Source organism: Desmodus rotundus, chromosome 4, assembly GCF_022682495.2.
Source record: "Desmodus rotundus isolate HL8 chromosome 4, HLdesRot8A.1, whole genome shotgun sequence".
Taxonomy (NCBI): Eukaryota; Metazoa; Chordata; class Mammalia; order Chiroptera; family Phyllostomidae; genus Desmodus; species Desmodus rotundus.
Genome location: NC_071390.1, coordinates 7,605,754 through 7,627,934, shown reverse-complemented (window position 1 = coordinate 7,627,934; position 22,181 = coordinate 7,605,754). Strand labels below are relative to the sequence as shown.

At 48.6% G+C, this 22,181-nt stretch overlaps 1 protein-coding gene across 3 annotated transcripts in view; it reads left to right on the top strand.

The window, feature by feature from the left end:
* The window catches only part of PLPP4 (phospholipid phosphatase 4), a 99,454-nt gene that overhangs the window by 52,576 nt on the left and 24,697 nt on the right, over nt 1-22,181 (top strand). The window contains exon 5 of one of the 3 annotated variants that reach the window (XM_045191567.2): nt 500-624. The exons of 1 other annotated variant lie outside the window; for it this stretch is intronic. In XM_045191567.2, coding sequence (XP_045047502.2) covers nt 500-624 — 125 coding nt within the window. The remainder of the gene's footprint in view (nt 1-499; nt 625-22,181) is intronic. One more of the 3 variants, XM_045191568.3, reaches the window with a different exon arrangement.

Sequence of the window (22,181 nt, the reverse complement as noted above, 5' to 3'; positions counted from 1 at the left end):
AGGGCTGTCCGGTCCCCTCCAAGAGGTTAACTGAGACCTGCTCTTGGAGGAAGGGCAGTGGGCCATCCAAATTCAAGATGAAGGGACATGCGCAGCCTGGAGTCTTGGATCCTGGATACAGCCTGTGCACGTAGGGCCCGAGGCCGAGGCAGGAGCTCCCTGTGATTTCACCAGCACTGAGCTCAGGTTCCTCCTGTAGGGCTTGAACCCTCAGGCCCTCACCTTCGGGTAGGTATGACCTCCCCCTCTTACAGATGTGGAAGCATGGCCTTCCCAAGGTCAGAAAACCAGTAAGTGGCAGAGCGGGCGTTCCGACTCAGAGCTCCCTGACCCCGAAGCCTAAGCTTTACCCGAGACTATAGTGTGTAGGACTCTCAGCGTGGAGCTGGGGTGTTGGTGACAGAAGGAGCTGGGGATGGCCAGGGAGGGTGGGGTCAGCTCGGGGCTTGTTGGTGATGGCAGCGTTTTATATTGAAAATGTCCATGGTGTCTTTTGTAGACCTCGCCCCGATTTCTTTTACCGCTGCTTTCCAGATGGAGTGATGAACTCGGAAATGCACTGCACAGGGGACCCCGACCTGGTGTCCGAGGGCCGCAAAAGCTTCCCCAGCATCCACTCCTCCTGTGAGTTCCCTGCCGGGGGCTGTCACAGCCTGTCACACTTCTCTGGGAGGTCAGGTGGTAGGCAGAGTGTTGGGTACAGGTCACCTTTCTCCACCGGAGGGTCCTCGGCTTACAAACGAAATCTTCACCTGGGAGTGATAAGTCTGGAGTTTACAGAACTTTGGATGTGCTGGCTTTGCGAGCTCAGCAGGGTGTAACACATGACACTTGACCTTGTGCCTGTATGATTCAGGAATTTGGCCTTGCCTGGGAATTAACTGTGCTCGCTGGGACCTTCTGCTTTTTAGCTCAGTGTTCGCTCTGGTTCATTCCTTCAGTGAAGGCACTGTGTGTGTGTGTGACCAATATGTAGCGTGTAAACATATACATACATACAACACCCAATATCTATAATCTGATTATAGACATTCGAGCTGGGACCAACCTTAAGGCCAAGGTGAAATAGTATGGATGCGGTGCAGTGGGGTGCAATGGGGAGAGCAAGGTCTTTGATGTGCGACCATTCCTGGCTCCAGGACTTCCCCTTTCTGAGCCTCAGTTCCTGCTGGGTAAAATGGGGTGACGATGCCTCTGTTCCTGGTGGGGCTGGGGGCTAGAGCACGTCCTGGTGATCGCGGACTGACGTTTCTGGGGCGTGTGCGGTACCTAAATGTTTACGTGCCTCGTCTTACCTAATCCACTCGTTGTGTGTAAAGTACTTAGTGTGGCACTTTAAATAAACAGCAGTTATCCATGTTATTGTGTATTACCAGAGCTGAGGTTTCCAGAGTCCCCTGGCTCATTCGTTCCGTCAAAGCGTATTGAAGGACTTAGGTGCCAGGCGCTGTGCCAGGTGCTGGGGACACACAAGTAAATAAGCTGCCGCGCGTGTCCTGGGGAGCCCCCACCCAGGCTGTGGCAGCCTGGAGGTGTGTGGGGGTGGCTCTGGGATGAGTGGAGAAGAACTACCGCTGCAGGTGACAACGGGAACAGACAGGTGTGGCCCTGGATTCCCCGGAGACTGGTCATCTTCACCTTTGGCAAGCCTGTCCCCTCAATCCTTTCTGTTTTGTCCTAAGTACCTAAGGCACAGCCTGATGGTGGCTGGGTCAAGGAATAATAAGCGGAGGCCCTCTCCTGCTGCGTGGTTGTCGGACATTTTGCTCAGCGCCATGGGGGGCTGGGCCTGTCAGCGACGTCCAGGTGCCAGGCACTCTGCGTGGGAGGGGCCGGCAGCCTGCACAGCAGCCTGCCAGGTCGGGTTGTCTCAGTTTTATACACAGGGACAGGGAGGCTCCGACAGACTCAGGATCTCGTCCAGGGACACTTAGCTGACCTTCACATCAACCTCTGACATGATAGTATCTTGGGGAATTTAGTGATTAAATGCAACAAAGTATTTACAGTCCATGTTCATTTCAATAATAACTCATTTGCTCCTCTAGTTTGTCGGAGACTATGGGGGGGTTGAATGGTGGCCCCCAAAGATGCCAGCTGGAGGAACGCCTGCTGTACGGAGACACTGTCTCCTCATTGTCAGGGCTTCCGATGCTGGCAGTAAGGCACCTGGCTCGGCTCCCACCTGCTCTCCATCTCTATCCTTGCGGGGTTGGTCAAGGTCTCTGTTGTTTCAGGGCATATGCTGGCCCCCAAAGACTTGATGCTGAGCTTTAAGAGCCTTCAAACATTAAAAGCAATACAAAGTGAAATCCTATGGGAAAACCTTCACCCTGGCTTTTGAGTGGTTGACTGAGGACTGCAGCTCAATTTAGTATCTACTGTTGCATTGGAACTTGGGAGGAAAATAGCTTTCGCGTGAATAACTCAAGCTGGAAGACTGCTGGACCGCGGAGATTAGAGGGCAGGCCCCCCAAAATGTTTATTTTAGGTGCACAGCCTCCCTGCACGTCAGAAGCTTGTTCTGACAGGGCTGCCCGCCAGCTGCCTTGTCACTGTGTGGCCGATGTCCCATCCATGCCTGACAAGCTTTTTGACAGAGGCTATTACTATCTTTTGCTTAAGATGCTACTTAAAATGTTACAAATTGTTATTAGTTGGCAGACATAGTATCCTGTCTATCCTCTGGGCCTAGGCTTTGATGGTGGTATTTTCATTTCCTCCTTCCCTCCCTCCCTCCCTCCCTTCTTTTTTAAATGACAGGTCGGCGAGTGCCTTGCAGGGAATGTTTTCTGGATTCTAATTGAGCTAATATGAAGCCCAGTGGTCGGTATGACTCTTTGATCCTCAGAGGAGGTGGTAGACCTCAGGGGGCTGACCTCAGTGGGCTCTCGCTTTGATATACACACTTTCCCTTCAGTAAATCAGTTTTGCAGGTTGTACTTGACTGAGTGGACACAGGCGTTCTGGACCAGGGGGTCTCGTGAGATGGATTCCCCAGGCTCGAGAAGCACGGGCTTGCTTTTGCTCTGTTTACAGGTAATTGGAGGCTGGAAGGTAGTTGATGTCCACATACCATCCTGGAGAGCAGCTGGTTTCCTTTGAACTTAAGATCAAACCGTGATTTGTTTTTGAAACAAGAGATCTTGTTCTTAATCTACCATAAGCTGTCCATCTGCACTCCCCTGGAGTGGTCACTCAGCAAACTGGCCACAAACAGTGTGTCGCCGTGGTGACCATCTTGTGGGACTTGCTTTGTAAGGTGGCCTAAGCCACGCTTGATTGGAAAAGCAGAGACCACAGTTTCAAAGAGCGGAGGATCTCCTTCAGACAGTTTTGGGGAAGCCTGGGATTTAAAGTGGAGAAATGTAATGTAGCTTTAAAGCAGGGATATTCCGAAAAGGGAATTATCTTTCAGTGCATAATCTCAGCTTATGATTGCATGTTGATTCCCCTTCCAAAAAGAGGATAGATTTCAGAGAGAAAAATAGAAAAAAACCCGAATTATTAATGTCAGTGGAGCTGTTAAGAAATTTCCTGTAAAAATGGTGGGAATGATACCCTTGTCTGCAGGCTCGCAAACGATAGCACGTGGGCCAAATTCGGTGGCTGCATGATTTTGTCAATAAAGCTTTATTGGAACCGAGAGATGCCTGTCTGTTACATGTTGTCTGTGGTGGCTTTCACTTTATAATACCAGAGCTGAGTAGTTGCAAAAGAGACACGGCCCACAGCACTGAAAACAGGTTGCCCACGCTCCAGACAGATGGTGTTAAAAGGCATCACTTCAGGGGTTGGACTTGGGGTGGGGGAGGGACGGTAGGTGAAGCACAGAGGATTTTTAGGGTGGTGCAGATACTCTGTGTGATCCTGTAATGATGAGCACGTGTCATTATACATTTGTCGAAACCTGTGGATTATATGCAGCACCAAGAACGGACCCTGTGTTCAACTGGGACTTCGGGCGATTCGATGTGTCAGCGTAGGTTCATCACTGGTAACGAATGTTGGTGGGGATCTGGGCAACGGGAGAGGCAGGTGCGAGAGCAGGAGGCGTGTGGGCAACCTCCGTACCTCCTTGATTCTGCCCTGAACCTAAACTGCTGTGATAAACTGAACATGAGGCAATTCTAAAGCCAGACCAATGCCCTTGACTTGCGCACATAGATGCTTCATTCTGAAACAGCTCCATCACAGCATAAAAAGGGGCATTTATAGGATAATCAGCACTTGTAGGATGTATTTTTTAAGGGACAGACTTGAGTACTGACTGGCCTAGCACTTGAGGTGAGTCCAGGAGGTCAGACATGGCCCGTGGCCCCTTTAGGGAAAGGACAGATACATGGCTCTCTGAGATTGGGGAGCTGAGAATTCTGGACAGGGGACAGGGGATATCCTCAGGGAAGAGAAGCCCTTTCTCCTGTCGTTTCCCAGGAGGGCACATATGAGCTGTGTGTTTTGAGGTGTTTATGTCTGAAGTGTCTTCATTCTTCAGCTGGGTGTAGAGTTCTGGGTGGAAAGTCCTTTCTGTGCAGGATTCCAGTTTTCAGTGCGTTGGAGAGAAGCCTGCTGCAATTCCTTTCTTGTGTTTCGCTTTTCTCTTTCTCTCTCTGGAAGCTCCTAGGATCCTTCCTCTGCCTCTGGTCCTCTGAGGTTCCACGATGATGTGCCTTGTACTGGGGTTCTTTTCCTCTGTTGTTCTGGCCACTCAGTGGGTCCTTTAAATCTGCAACTTTCTTGCCTTCCCTCTGAATTCTGTTTCTCTCCTCTGGGTCCTGTTCTAGACAGATGTTGCATCTACTGGACTGGTCTTATCTTTTCATTTCCTATTGTCTGCTGCTTTGTGTATTTTGTTCGTCTCTCTGCGACATTTTAAAAATTTTATTTACCAACCCTGCTATTGAATTTTATTAGGGTTTACATATACATAATATATATTTATTGATTTTTGAGAGAGAGAGAAAAAAAAAACCCTCAGTGTGAGAGAGAAACATCGATCGGTTGCCTCCCATATGTTACCTAACCAGGGATCGAACCTGCAACCTAGGCATGTGCCCTGATCGGGAATCAAACCTGTGACTTTTCAGTGTACCAGACAATGCTGCAACCAACTGAGGGCGCTGGCCAGGGCTGATTTTTACATTTTTAATTTCCAACAGGTCTTTCCTGAGCTCTGATTTTTAAAGAAGCATCCTGTTCTTTTTTCCATGGGTACAGCTCTCTCTTTCCTGTCTTTGTTTTCAGGTTCCGTTAGCTCCCCACCTTCTGTTAATTTGCATCTACCTTTCACTAAATACCTGATGACCCTCGGCTGTCTGTTCTTATTTAAGGTGGAACCGCTGAAGCTAACTGGGCAGAGCTGATTAATTGGGCTTTGTTGCAGGGCGGTCAGGAGTGAGCTGGGCTCTCACGGGCTGGCCCTCAGCATCAGCATCTGCCCTTCACTTTGAGGCTATTGGATTCCACAGACAGAGCCTCCCCAGGTTTTGATGGGTATACATGAGCCTGGCATTCTGGGAGCCTTGCAGAAGGGGCTTGGGTTTGCACAGGTCACTTTGCAGACTGCCCCTTAATCCCCCTGCCTTCGGTCTGGTTGCTCAGCCCTGTTCTCTGCTTGCCTGCTTTTCCCAAGCCCAGAGCCTCAGCTGCTTAAACCTTCTGTCTTCTTCAAGAGGCAGGGAGGTGGCAGTTTCCTGGTTTGCAGGTTGGGGTGGCAACCTGGAGAGCATAACTGTGCTTTATAGGGGCTTTGCACCCACCTCCCTGTTTCCCACCATCTGAAGTACCTGGTGCCTCCTGTTCAAAGCTGTGCAGGGTCCTGCCCGGAGGAGAAGGAGCTCCACCCCCCCACCCCGACCCCCTGCACCATCCTTGGCAGACTCAGCACACTCTCCTTGTCTCTGCGAGTCAGTGTTGCTCTGCCATCTGCTTATCATCTTCCTATGTTGTGCTGTGGAGTCAAGGTGCTTCTACGTAAGAGAGAACATGTTTTCCTGTTGGCAAAGTCAGAGTTATCCAGAGATGCAGAGCCAAAAGGGTGTGTGGAGAGAGAGAGGGAGGGAGGGAGGGAGGAGTGAGAGTTATTTTAAGAAATTGCCTCCCATGATTGCGACGTCTGGCAAATCTGACATTCATAGGTCAGGCCAGTAAGGCCGGAAATGCAGGTTAAGGGGTGATGTTGGCAGTCGTAAGTCCATCGTCTTCAGGGCAGGCCAGCTGGCCGGAAACTCAGGCAGGCCTTCTGTGTTGCATGCAGTCTTGAGGCAGAATTCCTTATTTGGGGACCTCAATCGTTGCTCTTAAGGCCTTCACCTGACTAGATGAGGCCCACCCACAGTATGCAAGAGGCACTTCTTCACTTAAAGTCCACTGATGGTAAATCCTCATCCCATCTGAAACAGACCTTTGCCGCAGCATCTAGGCTGGTTTGGAGCAAAGAGCTGGGCACCGTGGCCTAGCCAGGCTGACACGTAAACGTAGCCATCACCCTGTCGTTCCTGCCTTTCCTATGATTTTAACATCAGAAATACCTTCCTTACAGAGGTACCATCTGTTAGAAGGCCCTTGTTCATCCTTGGGGTCCCTTTGGTGGCAGAGTCCTTAAGAATGGAGTGTGTACACCAAAGGGTCTTGCAGGTGGAAGGCCTGGGAGTTTGCTTTTGCTGAACGAGTCTCAGTGGGTTCTAACTGTGGGATGAGGAATTATCACAAGACATCATCTACGCTGACCAGCCAGGTTTAACTCCATCAAGCGCGAATGTTCAGCTTTGTAAACCAGCTGGTTCTGAGAGTAAGTTAGAGAGGTTTCTGCACAAAGAACCAGGAGGTGGGAGAGTCGAGGACATCGCAGGGTCCGCTTGTTTTTTGCATCATTTAATGAAAGGAAATTGCTGTCCGCAGATGTTGCTGGTAGGTGGGAAGCGCACAACATGCCACCTTCTTCTTTTAAAAGCCGTGTATGATGGCGTGGGCTGCGTGGGGCTTCAGTTCAACCAGGACAGTTGGTGGCCCTCTGTGTGAGGTCAGCTCCACTTGTGTGGTTTCTCCGGTAACTCAGATGGGAAAGCGTCCAGGCTCACTGTCCCGTCGAGGGGCGTCATCAGAGCTGGCGAGAGCCCCTCAGAGCTTTTCACTTAGATTTGTATGGTCCTATGTCTCAGGCTCCCAGACATGTTCAGAGGTTCTGGGAAGCAGCTGTACTGATTTTGCCGTGTGTACCTTGTTTTGGGGGGGGTGCAAACCCCTGCAGGGAATGATCGCATTAACCAGAATCAGACCGCTTTGTACAATGTTTTCCAACCTTTCTTTCATTACTACCCTCTCCTCCATTTTTCAACTTTTTTCCCTAACTGCTCATCTCTACCATGAAATTTTAATGCCGAAGAGAGACTGTACATCTGTTTGCATGCTGGGGCCCTTTGCAGGGCTACTTCAAACTGTTGCAATGTCTAAGATGTTCTCGTCTGCCCAAGGACCAGTCCTCATCCCCTGGGGGTGAGATTCTCCGGGTTGAGGACCATGTTCTAGGGCAGGGGTGGTTCTCACCCAGCAGGGGATGCAGGGGATGTTCAGTGACTTCTGGAGACACTTTTGGCCGGCACCATTTGGGGTGCGGCGTGCTAGTGGTATCGCGCGCATGGAGGCCAGGGATGCTGCCGACGCCCTGCAGTACATGGGACAGTCCCCTCGGCAGAGTGTACAGTCCAAGGTGTCCGTCGCGTCCAGGCTGAGGAGCCCTGTTCTAGGGCGGTTACGCAAGCATGTGGGAGAAATTGATCACATATGCATTAAATTCATCCAACTCTGCAAGTGCCTGGTCTGAATAAATAGAATATTTTTAGAAATGAATACTGTTTAATTAATCAAAATACTCTTCCTCAAAGACTTGGCTCGCTATTTGATTTCTGTGGGGAAGAAAATCAGGGTGGGATTAAAGGTTATAATTAAAGTCTAGTACCTTTTTATTTCTGTGTTCCTGAACTTATCATAAAAGAATCCAGACCTCCAGCACAGGAAACAGAAAAACCTAATGAATGCGTGCTCCAGATACAACAGCTGCTATTCTAGCTGCCTAGTTGTCTCTGTCCATTCCCTCCCGACACTCAACAACGATGATGATTTTTTTATTATTTAGCATTTTAAGGTAAGACTGACATGGAAATGCATGAGTCATTCAGGTCCGACACGTGGGCACACCATGTGACTCGTGTCCCTATCCCCATGTGACCCCAGAAAGCCCCTTCATGTCTGTTTCCAGTCGGTCTTCGTCCCCTTAAGTCAGCCCTCGAACAGGGTTTTCTTTTTTCCTTTAACTTTAGATTTACTCTGTGTGTGTGTATGTGTGTGGCAGCTTTTATTCGGTTTAATAGTTTGAAAATTCTTCCTGTTGTTATGGGTATACAAGGTCTGTCCAGAAAGTATCCAGCCATGCACTATAAGAAATGGAGACATTTGTTGAAGAAGATACAAGATACAAGAAACATTGTACAAAGGACAGTGATACCTCAGTCCCCTTCCAAGTAGGCACCTCACACAGTTCTCCCAATCACCATTGGTTGCTCTGTTGTATTTTCCTGAATCTCATCAATGGTCTGAAATCTCTTCCCTTTCAAAGGTGATTTTAGTTTTGGGAAAAGCCAGAAGTCACAGGGTGCCAACTCTGGGCTGTAGCGGGGCTGAGTCACCTATGTGATTTGGTGTTTTTCCAAAAAACTCTGCACGAGATGTGATGCATGAGCACATGTGTTGTTGTGATGAAGCTGCCGATCACCAGTTGCCCATAGTTGCGGTCTTCTGAGTCATCCGAATAGTTTCCATGGAGGAATGTTCAAGCTTAATGGAGAATTTGATGCAGATTTGTTGCTCTACTCCCTCAGCCACTTTGAATGCGATGGCCACACAGTACATGTGCTCACTCAATGACGTCTGCCACCACCCCCACTGACTAGTACAGTGAAGTCATCATTGTTCACACATGTGCACTCCAGTCCACTCTCCTTGGCTGCCAGGTTACATCGATGTCACACAAATTGCTCTCATTATATTGACAACGGCTGGACTTTTTCTGGACAGACCTCATATATCAATGGTTTGTTCTCTTTTATTGCTGAAGTGTATTTCATGGTAATCAATATTCCACAGATTCTCTTCTCCTTTTAATAAACACTTGGATTGTTCCCGGTGTTTTCAGTTGTCGGTAAAGCTGCTGTGAACATTTGTGCTCAGTTCTTTTAGTGAACTCTGTTGCCACGTACCTTGGCTGAGCATCCGAGAGGCATTGCTGGGGAGCGTGTTAGGTGCACGGTTAACTTTGGCAGAAACTGCCGGCAGGCTCGTGCACGTTTCGGATGCACAGGCTTTCTTGATATTTTGACCCAGTTGTCATTATGAAACGCCCTCTGCCCATCATTTTCTCTCTTCCTATGTCATGTGATGACTTCTGGACGCGAAGCCCAGGAGCTGAACAATCTTGAGACATCTTCATAATGGAGATCTTGTTCTTGGTCCTTGGTGATGAAATGCACTTGGACTATAAAGGAATTGTTGGAGAGACAGCTATTTTGTGTGGGTTCCTTTCATCGCTGTTTCAAACTATTGACTTTTAACTCCACGTTCCAATTTGGGCCCAGAGAAAATTCAAGATGTTACACGCATTCTAAAAATAAAAATTCAAATTACCATGTGTCCTCTGTAACAGACATCTTTTGGGATCTGGAGATTAATGGGCTGATTTATGGGTGGAAGGAAGTAGAAAAATCAACAATCATGAGCTAACAATGTTTTCACAAACCCTTCCCCACGGAAATTGTCCAGACCCTGAGGTGGGTGCCCATCCTCAAGCTGGGGTGCTGCCATGGAAACGTCACCTTTTGGGTGCAGACCCACCCGGCCCTTTCTTTGTGTTTTCTCTGATTCGTATCTAGAGTGCACATCTGAGAACCGGTGTGGTTTTTCTTTCCCCTTTTGGATACAACTCCCAGACACGTAAGTTATTCCCATTGGGGTCTCCACAGTGAATGTTTCATTGCAGGTTTGCTTCCTGATGCCTCCTAGTGGGTGAGGGGCTGCCTCTCCCGCCTCTGTTGGCATCTACTTGGAAAATGCAAAGTCATTTTAACGTTAGCTGGAGCCAGCTTAATTAGGAAGTGAAGTCTGCCGGAGGAAAATGAAATCCATCACTCCACAGCCAAGTGCGGTCTTTGGAGTATTCAAACCAATGCTTCTTTCCTTCCTTCAGCCTCTGGAGTCTGCTAATTATGCTAAATAGCATCTTCCTTTTACGCCAGCGGTAGATTTGGCACTGGGATGTAGAAGCAGAAAAAGCACTTCAAGCCTTTGAAGAGTTTGACATCCTAGAATGATGCTGTCAGCTCACTCCACAGCTTAAAAGTCTTCGGTGGCTTCCAGTGCACCTGAAGGACAGACCTTCCAGTCTCTTCAGCACAGTCTTCAAGCCTTGCACGCTCTGACCCCTGCTGCCTCATCAACCTCCTGTCCCTCTCCCCCCGCCCCCTTGCTTCTGATATTCCCGTCACCCTGTCTTTTTGGTGATCCTGCAAATGACTACCATCTGTTGAACAGGAAAATGTGTCAAGGTCTGCCTTAATGGCTTTAAAGCATTTACCCTACTTAATCCTCCACATACCTAGGAGGTCAGTACGGTTATCAGTCCTCCTGTCCAGATGAAGAAGCCGAGGCTTTGAGAGATTAATAATTTCCCCCAACATCACACAGTCAGCATGTCACTGAGCTGGCGTTTATGCCCACATCGTCTGACTTCAGAACCCAAACTCTTGATTGTAGAGGCTGACTCTTGACAGCTCTCTCAACATGAGACATTCCTATTCTTTCCTTCCTTGGCCTTTGAACTTGCCCTTCTTCCATACTTCTCAAACCCTGTCAGAACCCCATCCACATTCCCTCGGCAGTTACTATGTCCTGCCTGTGCTCACGAATGAGCACTTACCCCGTCTCCTAGGGCAGCCACCGGCCAATAGTAAATGGGTATTGCTGTGTAAACGCCCAGCTCCCTGTGCACTCCCCACCGCCTCCCAGAGTTCCCCAGCGGGGCTGAGCTCCTGCTGCCCACAGTGGTACCTGGCTGAGGTCACGTGCTTTGCACACTGGCTGGTCTTTCCTGGGATCATCATCCTAATAAACTACTTGCACTTGAACCCATCTCAGGGTCTCATCCTCAGGAAACCCAAACTAGCACCCAACAGGGGCTCATGCTGCTTATTCCTTGAGTGTCTGCCTAAGTCTGGCCTCACTAAAGACACCATCTGAATGCCCCAGATTCTCCTCCTGTGTGATTCTTGCCGGGGCACTTAGGTGAGTCTAATCATTGTCATGTATTGACTTGTCTTTCCGTCTGCCTCTGCCCTCAGCCCTCAGCTCCACGATGACAGGAGCCCTGATTATTCCAGGACAATGTGTTCCAAGTGCCCTGCACAGCGAGTGGCTCGTGCTCGGTGACCCACCCCAAATGTTGACTGCGCTCATTGGTTCATTAGCGCAATTGAGCCAAGACTTAACTGAAGCTACAGTCAGGCTGTCAGTGTGTGGCCGGGACCTCAAATTCACCATCGATGCCGGTGTCTCAGAACGTCGTCCTGTGTTTGGAGTAGGAGAGAGACCTGAGCTGTGGGGACAGTGTGGCCAGCTCTCCTGCTGAGCGGCAGTGTCATCTAATGGCATGCCCTTGACCGCTCCGTCTTCTCTTTTCCTTTCGGAAGATGAAGGGATATGGTTGGGATAGAGTTTCTGACCTCAGTTGTGGAATGCTGTGGTCTCCTTCAGCCTTGGTTTCATCAGCTTTGTAAGAGGTTTTAACAGTTCCTACCAAAGCAAAGACGTTGTTTGATAGAAGATGTGAATCAAATGGGATACGAGGTGCGAAGCCCCTTGCACTGTGCCAGGCATGTAGCAGGTCCTTCATGCATGCTGGATCCCCCCTCCGCCTCCTCCAGCAGAGCTGGGGAATCCTGCTGATGACGAGAAAGGCCAGACAACACCGTGCGTTCAGGTCCTTTCTTCCCGGAAGCCTGTGTGGGACCTGGGGGCTGGAGACTGAAAGGAAGAGAGACAGACTAGCTTCTTTATTTCAGAGCTATGACATTCCTTGAATCTTTTTTTAAAAATAAGCAGACATTTTTTAGAAGTTAAAAGGTCTTTGGGAGCCTCTTTATGCTTATTTCCACCAATAAATGAATTCATTTTCTGGCTATAGGTTATTCCCTATCATAGGATTATCTCCCTCAATTTTCTGGGTCATGAGAAACTACAGTTTTTCGTCAAAAAGAAAGGAAGGGGGGAAGGAAGAAAGGAAAGGAGGAAAGGAGGAAGGAAGGAAGGAAGGAAAGCCCTTGCTTTCTTTATTATTCACACACTAGCTAGGTGCGGGTGGAACTTGACTCCAGCGAAGCCTGTCCAGATCCCACGGTGGCCAGATCCCACGGTGGTTAGTAACTTTGTGAAAAATATGGCTCATATTTTTGTCCTTTACTAATACGCCCTTTCGGTCAAATGTTCATGTATTTTGGCTTGAGTATCATTTACCACACCTTACAAATGAGAGTCCACTTATTTCAAAAGTATTCCCTCTGGAAGAGAAGAAAAGCGAGCCGTGTCTGAGAGAGCCCGTTTCTCCTGCAGCTTCGTCCTGTGGAGAGAGGGGTCGTCTCCAGTTGTCAATGGGCTTCAGCTGCTGAGACAAGTGAGGTGCCGCCTTGTATGTCCCAGTTCGGCCCTTGTTTTTCACGATAGCTTAGGTCACACTCCCAGGACTCTGCAGGTGCTTTGAGAAGCATTCATTCATTTGTTTGTTTAGCGATTCGGTCATTTACTCATCATGTATCTCTCTGGGTGTGATGTGGGAGGTGACAGTGGCGAGAGAGACAAACATGCCTCTGTCCCGGGAGCGTCTACAGGGCGGGGCCCCCGTGAGCTCGTGCAGTGCTTTATGCCAAGTAGGAAAAGGCTTCTCTTCCCTCAGCAGGTGCAGCCCCAGGGACAGGGCATGGTGAGCAGAGAGCAGCCTGCCTTGTCAGCTGGCCACCCTTGGGCCCTGAGTGTTCTGAATGACCATTCTTGGCAGCTCTGATGAACAGCAACGGACATTAAATAGATAATTACACCAATGGCCATTTAATTAAATTTTGACATAGACTAGTAGGAAACATGCATAATATATAATAATTAAGTGGTATCTTCCATAAACAGAGGCATCTGGAACAACTAATTCTAAAGGAAATGGGAGTCAAGACCGGGGAAGAGGGCAGAGAGCATTCCTGACCGGAAGAACCAACCCCAAGCTCACCTGCCCCTCGGCGTGTGCGTGTGGCGGAGAGGACAGGGCCCGTGGGTCCTTTTATGACTCATGGATTTCTGGTCTGACTGCCACGAGCCCTCATTTATTCCTCCTTTCTCCACATGTCCATGACTACCTGTTGCTGGGTGTCCAAAGAATGCCATTCGAAGACCTAGCATAGGGCTGAACGGGATATATTTGCTTTTATAATCATTAGCTTGCTCTATATAATTAGATTATTTTATATCCAAGAACACTTCTGCACTGATGACTGTGAACAAAGAATTATTTTCAGACCCAGGCAGACCTGAGTTTGGCGGCTCCATTACTTAGTGATGACATGATCTCAGACAAGTCTCTCCATGACTTTGTACCTCAGTTTACTCATCTGTACACAGGAGTTCTAGCTAATCCCCACCTTCCGAGGTGTGCGGGGGAACTTAATGAGATAACTTACTGCCATTCCCCCTTGAACTCTGACTTCGGGAAAGAGCAGGAAGCTCTGGTCTCTGTCCCCTTTGACAGATGGAAGGCAAGAGTGAGAATCTGTCAAATGGGTATCCGTTTGACAGGTATTTGAATAGACAGGTATCTATTTGAATTTGTTCGTTTCTAACTCAGTGAAAGAGCAGGCTACAAATGTATCATTCAAGTTATTAATCACTCGAGTTTTTTTCCCAAAGGAAAGATATGTGTTTGATTATTACACTTTTAATCATTTCCTTTCTGGTGTGTGTTTTGCTCTGAGAGGTGTGTGGTATATTTAAGCAACATATTCCTTTTTTGTTGGTTTTCACAGTATTCACTTGATTCAAAGTACAGATCTAGACACTTCAGAAACACAGTGTCCTCCAATTTTTTGAAGGAAAAGTAAGAACATCGAAAATATATTTTTCCAGCCATGGCCTGCCATGTGTTTAAGAATCACGGCACGCCATGTCAATCGTTCTTGAAAACCAGTGTGCGCGTCCCAGACCCCTCTTTAGATCTAGGCCTTGGCGCGGCCATGGTCAGGGGCTCAGCACCGCACTCTTGCCTGCCAGCCGCAGGCTTAGGAGCAGGGAGGCCAAGGACCTTGGTTAATGGTCCCACCCACACCTAGAAAGGTCCCCAGTGAGGTCAGCCAGTGTGTCGGCCCGCGTGGGCCCAGACACACTCCTGGAGTCATACCCTGACCTTAGATGGTGGGGTGGGAAGTCTTGACCTGCTCTTTCCTCCAGAGTATTGCCCGCTGGATGGTAACGAGAGCCGAAGAACAGAATTAACAGTCCTCTAAGGGAATAACGTAATTTATGGAGGTAATTGCTAGAGATGCCAAGGAGACTGCGGGGTACACCTAGGACAGTGGTCGTAAAAACCGAGGCACCTGGGAACTGCTGTTTGTGCGGTGTCCTCCAGCCCGTGTGTGAGAGAGGGATGTGCACAGCACGGGCGTGGCAGCGTGAGGCTGTTGCGGGGGAGCTGGCCACCGGCCCCAGAAGAGAAGGCGCTGCTGCAGCACTCCGACCCAACACGGGGACAGTGAAAACCTTGGGAAGAGCGACTTTGTCGAGTATGCCCCACGCCTTTCGCACACTGAACCCGCGCCCTCTTCCCGCCTTTGCTGCTGAGAAATGAGCTGCTTACAGCTTTCGGAGTGGACGCAGCCACCACAGAACCCCCTGCCAAGTGACTGTCAGCGCGCTTCACTCTCGTCCCAGACATCTGTGACAGTTTGAGGCCTGATTGCTGGACAACGATGACCTCACTTTCCAAGTCTTTGAAAATCCCTCCACGCGTTGGTGGCACCCCCTCGGGTGGAGTTTTCCCTCCCACAGAGGCTGTCCGTGTGCTTTTTCTTCAGAGCGGCTGCTACCAGAAGGATCCGTCATAGCGGTCAGGTGCACAGTAGACGGGGATCAGGCAGACTGTGGTGTCTCTACAGCTTGCAGCCAGCGCGGGGCACGAGCAGATGTGGGTGGCGGGGCTGGGCCACCTTCATGAGGTCAGGAGGGGACAACAGGACCCACCAGTACCCGAGACCTGCCTGCCACACCTGAGTGATGTCACAGGGACCCAGAAGCCAGGAGGGCCCAGGGACATCCAGGGTACTAGAGTCAGTACCTTCAGCACCAACAGCTTTTAGAACCGTCCTGTTCAGGCAGCACTGTCCCTGCCTGAGGCAGAGGACACGTGGAGCCCAGGTGGCCCTGGCTCCCTCATAGCTGCCAGTTCCCGTGGTAGATGAGCCAGACCCCAGTCCCCGGGATAGTGTCTCATTCCCTCACTCTGCCCTGGAAGAGGCAGTGCAGCGCAGAGGTCAGTGGGACGCAGGCTTGCCTGTCCTCCATCTTTTCATTTACGTCCCTCCTGGGGATGAAACACTGACCTGACCGGGGTCAACTTCCCTGCTGCACACTGTGCCGTCTTCCTCTTCAATTCTGTCACCCAGGGTGGCACTGGCCGTGAGCGTGTAGGGATCTGCATCACTCACAACAGCTTAGCCATTTCTTGAATCACTTGTTGGGAGTTCGAACTGGGGGATTTTCCCACGCCATGCTGGAACCGAGCCGAGTCTTCTTTCTGCGGCAGTCAGTGTTCTCCTGACAAACAGGACCACTGGTGTGCATATAGTGAGATTTATCGTAAGGAGCTGCAATAAGTAATGCTCGTGGTTATGGTGGCTGAGAAGTTCCGCGATCTGCTGTCTGCAAACTGCAGACCTGGGAGAGCTGGTGGTGTAAATTCCAGCTCGAGGTCAAAGGCCTGAGAACAGGATTGCTGATGGTGTGAGGCCTAGTCCAAGGGCCGGAGACTGAAGTTCCAGCTCAAGTTCTCAGGCAGAGAGGGGGCAGTTCCGCCCTTGCGCCACCTTTGTGTTCTATTCGGGCCCTCAGTAGATTGGATGATGCCCGCCCACATTGGGGAGGGTGGTCTGCTTTCTGCCTCCACCAATTCAAATGAGAAACTGCGGTATCTCGCTGCCTATAGTAGATAGCCTCACACTGGTTGCAGCTTCTCTGTCTAATGGATGAAGCACCGAAGCCAAAATCAGAGACATCCATCATCGCCTCTCTCCTGGGTGGAACGTTTGAATCTGATGCGATTGCAGGGTTTTGAGATTTTCTGTCTCATTCTATCTAAGGGCGTTTTAGGAAGTGTCCAGAACTTTATTGTTTCTGGGGCTCCCAATACGCATACTTCTGTTCTCATTCCTGGCAAAGCAGTCTGGCTGGTGGGCCAGATGGACCGTTTTGACTGAATTGACAAGTGGCTGCTCCTGCAGCTGCTTTTTCCTTAAAAAAGGTGGGGGGGGGTTGACTGAATCCACCTACCTTGGCCTTGCAGAACACGGACCCGCTCCCGCTTTCACCCCTGACCCTCAGTTCCTCCAAATGGTAGGTTTCCTCGGTGATTGGAGGAGAGGCATGTCGGCTGTGCTGGTTCCCACATCTCTGCACGTTGCTAGCTGGGTGACAAGGACTGGAGCTGGTGGAACTGATGCAGGAAAAATCTGTGAAAACTGCCACACAGAGAGGGACCCCACCACTGAAATTCTCCTCTCCTGCTGATCGATACAGGCTGGGCAGAGTTCCACTGAACTTGAGGGGGGCACGGACATTGGGGTTCTTAACACCTAAGTTATCGTTAGGTGGTCCTTGGCGGTTAGGAGATTGCACGGGGAAGCTGACATAAGGCCACGAGTTGGTCACCTCTGAAATTAACCTGCTGCCAGGCATCTACTCCAGGCCTGGGTGGGCGTCTCTCGTCGCTCTGGCTGACGGCAGGGTGTTGAAATGTGACGGTACAGTAAAAACACGTTGCAAGTTGACAATGAACTGCACATCTTGAGAAGGATGCGGGATTTCACAAAGGCAGCACCTGCTGGACCAGACAGGCCAGGTCACTGGAAAGGAGCGGATCCCGGGAGGAGGCCAGCAGGGTCGCTCCAGCACAGACCGATGTGAGTATCAGAGGACTATGAGAGGCAATCGAGGAAGGTCGAAGAATGCTGCTAATCTCTCTGTAATAACAGAAAGGTCCTCTTGGTCTTTTTGAGGGAAGCTGGTGTGTTGCCGCACACTTTTCAAACTGATGTCGGAGACAATCCAAATCGATTTATTCTTTATTCTAAAAATTAGCTGAGGTGCAGTTATAACCCATATGGTGTTAAACATAGGATAATAAAATGAATTTATTTTCATAAGTTTAAGGTTTCATTTGGAATCTCAGTTGAAATGGATTACCACTATTTAATACGAAATGTCGCTCCCTGTTTTGAGTGGATTCTGTTTAAGTAACTCTTGCTGTCCATGAGGTTGCCTGTCCCTGGGAGGAAGCTGGGCTCCCCGAACCCAGGACCTCCTGATATCTGTGCTCGAGCATCAGGAGAATCACGCAGCACTGATGAGACAGGTCTGAGAGGCCCCATGTGGTGGCCTGAGTTTTGCCCCAGACTTAGTCATTCCCCTCGGGATCCCCAGCTCCTACCCACCCCTAGATCCATGGCAGCCGGCTCTGCCTGCCCACTCTGGGCAGCATATGCCTTGCCTGGTCCCAAACCTGCCTTTAGGAAGTTTTGGGAATGCTGATAATCTCCCAGAAGCTGCTAGTTAACGTGAGTGTCAAATTTAGGAAGTGGGGCAAAAGGGAAAGGAAAATACACAAATAAGAGAGAAGCAAACCCAAAACAGCAAAACAAACAGACCCCAAAAAGCAAAATCACTTATTTTTGCCTTTAGAGAAGAAAAGGGAAAGCCTGGCCCCATGGAAGAACTTTTACTCCCATAGACAGATTGAAAAAGATTGTCCTTGAACTTCAGTAACGTAGATGCTGCCAAACGGTGGGCTGGCCCCGACTGGCTTGAATCACATTTTATATTTTCCTTGCCCTGTGCCCAGGGCATGTTGAATTGCTTAGGTAAAAAGAACTTTGATTTTCTGTCAGCATCCTGAGGAGTTTATTTGGTTTCTCGCTTTCAATCTCTCACCCCAGTTACCCAGGAAGATGGCAGACAGACGTAAGGCCAAGGGCTCCTGGTCAGGTTGGCACTGGGTGCTTTTCTAGTTTTATTATTCGGTCAGCTACCAAAACTCCAGAACAGCCAGCCCCTGTGCCTCACTCAGCCTGTTCAAGTTCCCAGGTATGGCTTCGGCAAATGCCCTACTAAAATTAAGACCCACTCTTAAAATTAAGAGTGTCCTTGTGCCAGGCAGAAAGGGTATGGACCTGGGGAGGTCTGACTAGTTTAAGTGCCAGATTATTTGAATGAATGAATGAATGAATGAATGAAAGTTTGAGTATCTCTGATTTCTAGCAGTGACGTTGAGCAGGTTATTTGATGTCTCATTTATTCACCCAACAAGCATTTATTGATCGCATGCTTGGTTCCAGGCACTGAATTAAGTGTGGAGGTTACTCAGGTGAATAAGACAGCAGGTGTCCTCAGGGAATTCCGGTCTAGTCAGGAGGCGAAGACAACAGAGGGGGCATTTTTCTAGGAGAGTGAGTGGCTCTGTGCACCTCGAGACCCAACTGCAGGTGTGGTCGTGCCCCAGATCTACTGTTCTTGCAGGCTGGTGACTGGCACCACTAACTCCCTTCCCCTGCCGGCCTTAGAAGAATGGCTAGGAGATCACACACTCCCTTCTGTGAATATTGCCAGAAGCTCATGTTAGATGTTTGTCTTGAATTTCCAGAATTCTAATTTCTTGTTTAAGCCTTTAAAAATGTTTTTTTTTTTTTAACAGTTCAGGATATTTCCCTGGCATCAGGCTCCTGGCACCTTTCCTGTGAGCCCTGCCCTTGCTGACACTCTTGGAAGTAATTTTTTGATCACGTGGGGATGGAGTCTTAGTGTCCTGGGTGTAGTTGTTCTCTTTCTCACATTGGAATTCAGTGGGAGCGGAACAGATGAACTGTTTCTGGCAAGCCTCTGTTTGTGGGTGCAGGGTGCTTTCAGATTTCACGGGTAGGACGTCACATGGTGTGGATGTGAGTATAAAACTTGTAATAGAAGGGGCACAGAAAGTTCAGGCTCCCATGGGGTGTACCGAACCAAGCCTCGATACAGGCTTTACACTGACTACATGTAACTAATGTTTATTGAGCATTTACTACCTTCCAGGCACACACCACATAGTCCACATGCATTGTCTTATTTAATCCTCAGAAAACACTATGAGTAAGATATTCTTATTAATCCCATTTTGTAGGTGAGACCCCCAGGGTTAAGTGTCTTGTCTGAGGTCACACAGCTTGTGAGTAGTGAAGCTAGGATTCCAGCACAGGCAACTTACATGCTACTTTGTATAAACATCTATCTTACATTTAAACTAAGATGTTAGTGAAGAAACATCCACTTGCTGATTGGAAACTTTGTAACAAGGGCATTTCATTTTATGTTCATGTTTGTGGGCCTGTTTCATTGCTAATAATTTTCAAAGAAAGTAAATCATGCAAGTCCTGGCTGAGCCTATTTCTGAGCCCGAGCAGATCATGCAGAATAAACCTAAAACATGGCACAGAGGCACGGACCTGTGTTGCAGTGATTGGAGAAAAAGGAATGAGGTCTGTCTTTTCACCCATAAGAAATAGCTACATTAGGAAACTAAAATAGCAGCGAGGCTTGAAATACATCCTGGTGTGTAAGATCTGTAACAGGCAACCGGGCCAGTTTCGTTTATTCTGTATTTATTCCTGTTATAAGCCTTGAGAGCTCCCTCGTCTCGCTCTTGCTAAATCAATGTTTTCAGAATTCTCAGCGGCTTGAATTTTGTAATCTGAGAAATCAATCAAGTGCCTTGGGAGAATGCCAGGTTTCATTCTACTCGGAGCCTCCAAATGCCTCTTGTAATTAAGTATTAGTTGGAGTTCATTGCACTTGAATAATGAGGTGATGTTCCATAGGCTTCCTTTGTTGTTGTTTTTTTCTTGAGGAGCATCGCTTCTATTTTCCTGGTTAAACAGATCACTGTCGTCATAACAAATACCATTGAAAGGCTCCATAATGATGATACTTAGGATGTCCGAAAACCCAACGCAGTCCTTTGTGCTCACCAGTCTTGCGGGAGGCGGGGCACATAGCCTGGTGTGTATAGCCCTGTGATTGTGATGCTTTCCCCCTCACAGTTTTGCGATGAAAGGGGACCAGGGTGGGGGACTTGAACTGGTTATTCCTTTTCTGAGTGATCCGAATTGCTGGGTGACCAAATGAAGGGTCCCTGTTATAGGCCAGTTTGGTGACTGACTGTAATTCCACATTTGCTCCTGGACCATATAATTCTCTTAGCACCCTGCTGTTGCTTTACAGGGCTAATTAGTTAAGGGTGAAAAGCAATGTAGAAAACATATCTAAAACATATCAGTATGGTTTACATAATGTTATTTTAAATAATAAAAATAAATATGAAATAATGATAGAAAACACCCTCCTGTACCCACCGCTTGGATTAAGAAATAGAACTTAACTCTACCCTTGGAAATTCACTATAACCCTGCCTGACGTCTTATTGTTCTGCCTCCCACTAGCCCTTATCTTAAACTTTTAAAAATACCTTCTTTGTGTTTCCAGGTAGTCTTGTACGCACACACGTACATATTCCTAAACAACATACGGCTTAGTTTTGCCTGGTTTTGAACTTTATATAACTTTCTCCTTTTGTTCACGGTTGCTTTTGAGCGTCTCTATCTATTGATGTATGGAGCAGGAGTTGACTCATTCTCGTCACTGTGTGGTACCCTGAGGCGTGACTATGCCACACGTTTTTTAAGTCGTTTGAATACTTGTTCACGGATGTCGGGTCCTGTCCATCTGCGATACTTTGCACCAATTATGAACATTGCAAAACTAATTCTCAGGTGTGTTCCTGGCAGTGAGATTCCTGGGGCCTTTGCTCATCTTCATCGCTAAGAAGGAAGGCCCGATAGGTTAGACGCTGTCACCAGGCAGTCATGAGAGTCCCCGTGGCCCCCAGCCTTGCCACCTCTGGGCCTCGCGGGGACTCAGTTTCTGCCGGACTCGGGGCCTGCCTGTGGCCCCTGGTGGTTGTGATGTGACTCTCCCTGGTGACGAATGAGCTGGGCCGTCTTCCTATCCATGTAATGGAATTTAGATTTCCTCTTTGTATAACATTTCTGTTCATCTCTTCACCTGTTTCTCAATTAGGTTGTCTACTTTCATTTCATTGACTTACAGGGTTTAGAAAAAATTCTGGCCATGAGTTCTTTGTTGGTTATATGTGCCAAAAGGCATTTCCTTCCTCCCGGTGCCGTCTCTTTTATTATCTTTATTTGGTGTTGCTTCCCACCACCTGTGTATTCATTCTTTCATTTATTTATTCATGTATCTATTTCAGTAATTGTTCCACGGTGACAGAGGCAGTAGATGCATACTGTAGAAAGTCAGGATGTACGGAGAAGTAAATACACAGAAAGAATCTCACATTCCTGCCGCCCAGAGGTCGCCAGCATTAACCGCTGAGTGCGTATTCTGCTGGGTTGGGTGTGTGTAAATGTTCAAATTGTGGGACAGAAAGCTAATATCTTTTCTTGTTCTGAGCAGTATAAAGCCATTAAATACACCCACTCTGATAAAAAACGTATCTGGTAAGTTTACTTTTGTTTCCTGTCTTCATTTCAGCCTGATTCTTCCTCTCTCCCCCCACCTCCACCCTGTCCAAAACTGTCAGCCTGTGGGCGGTGACCCACGCACTCACGCAGGCACCTTGGCGCATTGCCCCTTCTCTGTCCCAGCCCCTCCACCTTCTGCCTGACCATGCATTTGTGGTAATTGCTTTCTGGTTTAGATTTTGCTAAATGTTCTTCAGTTGACCTCAGTCTTGGACGACGGCTTTATTACATTTGGAATTCTAATTTGACAGTTCCTGTCTC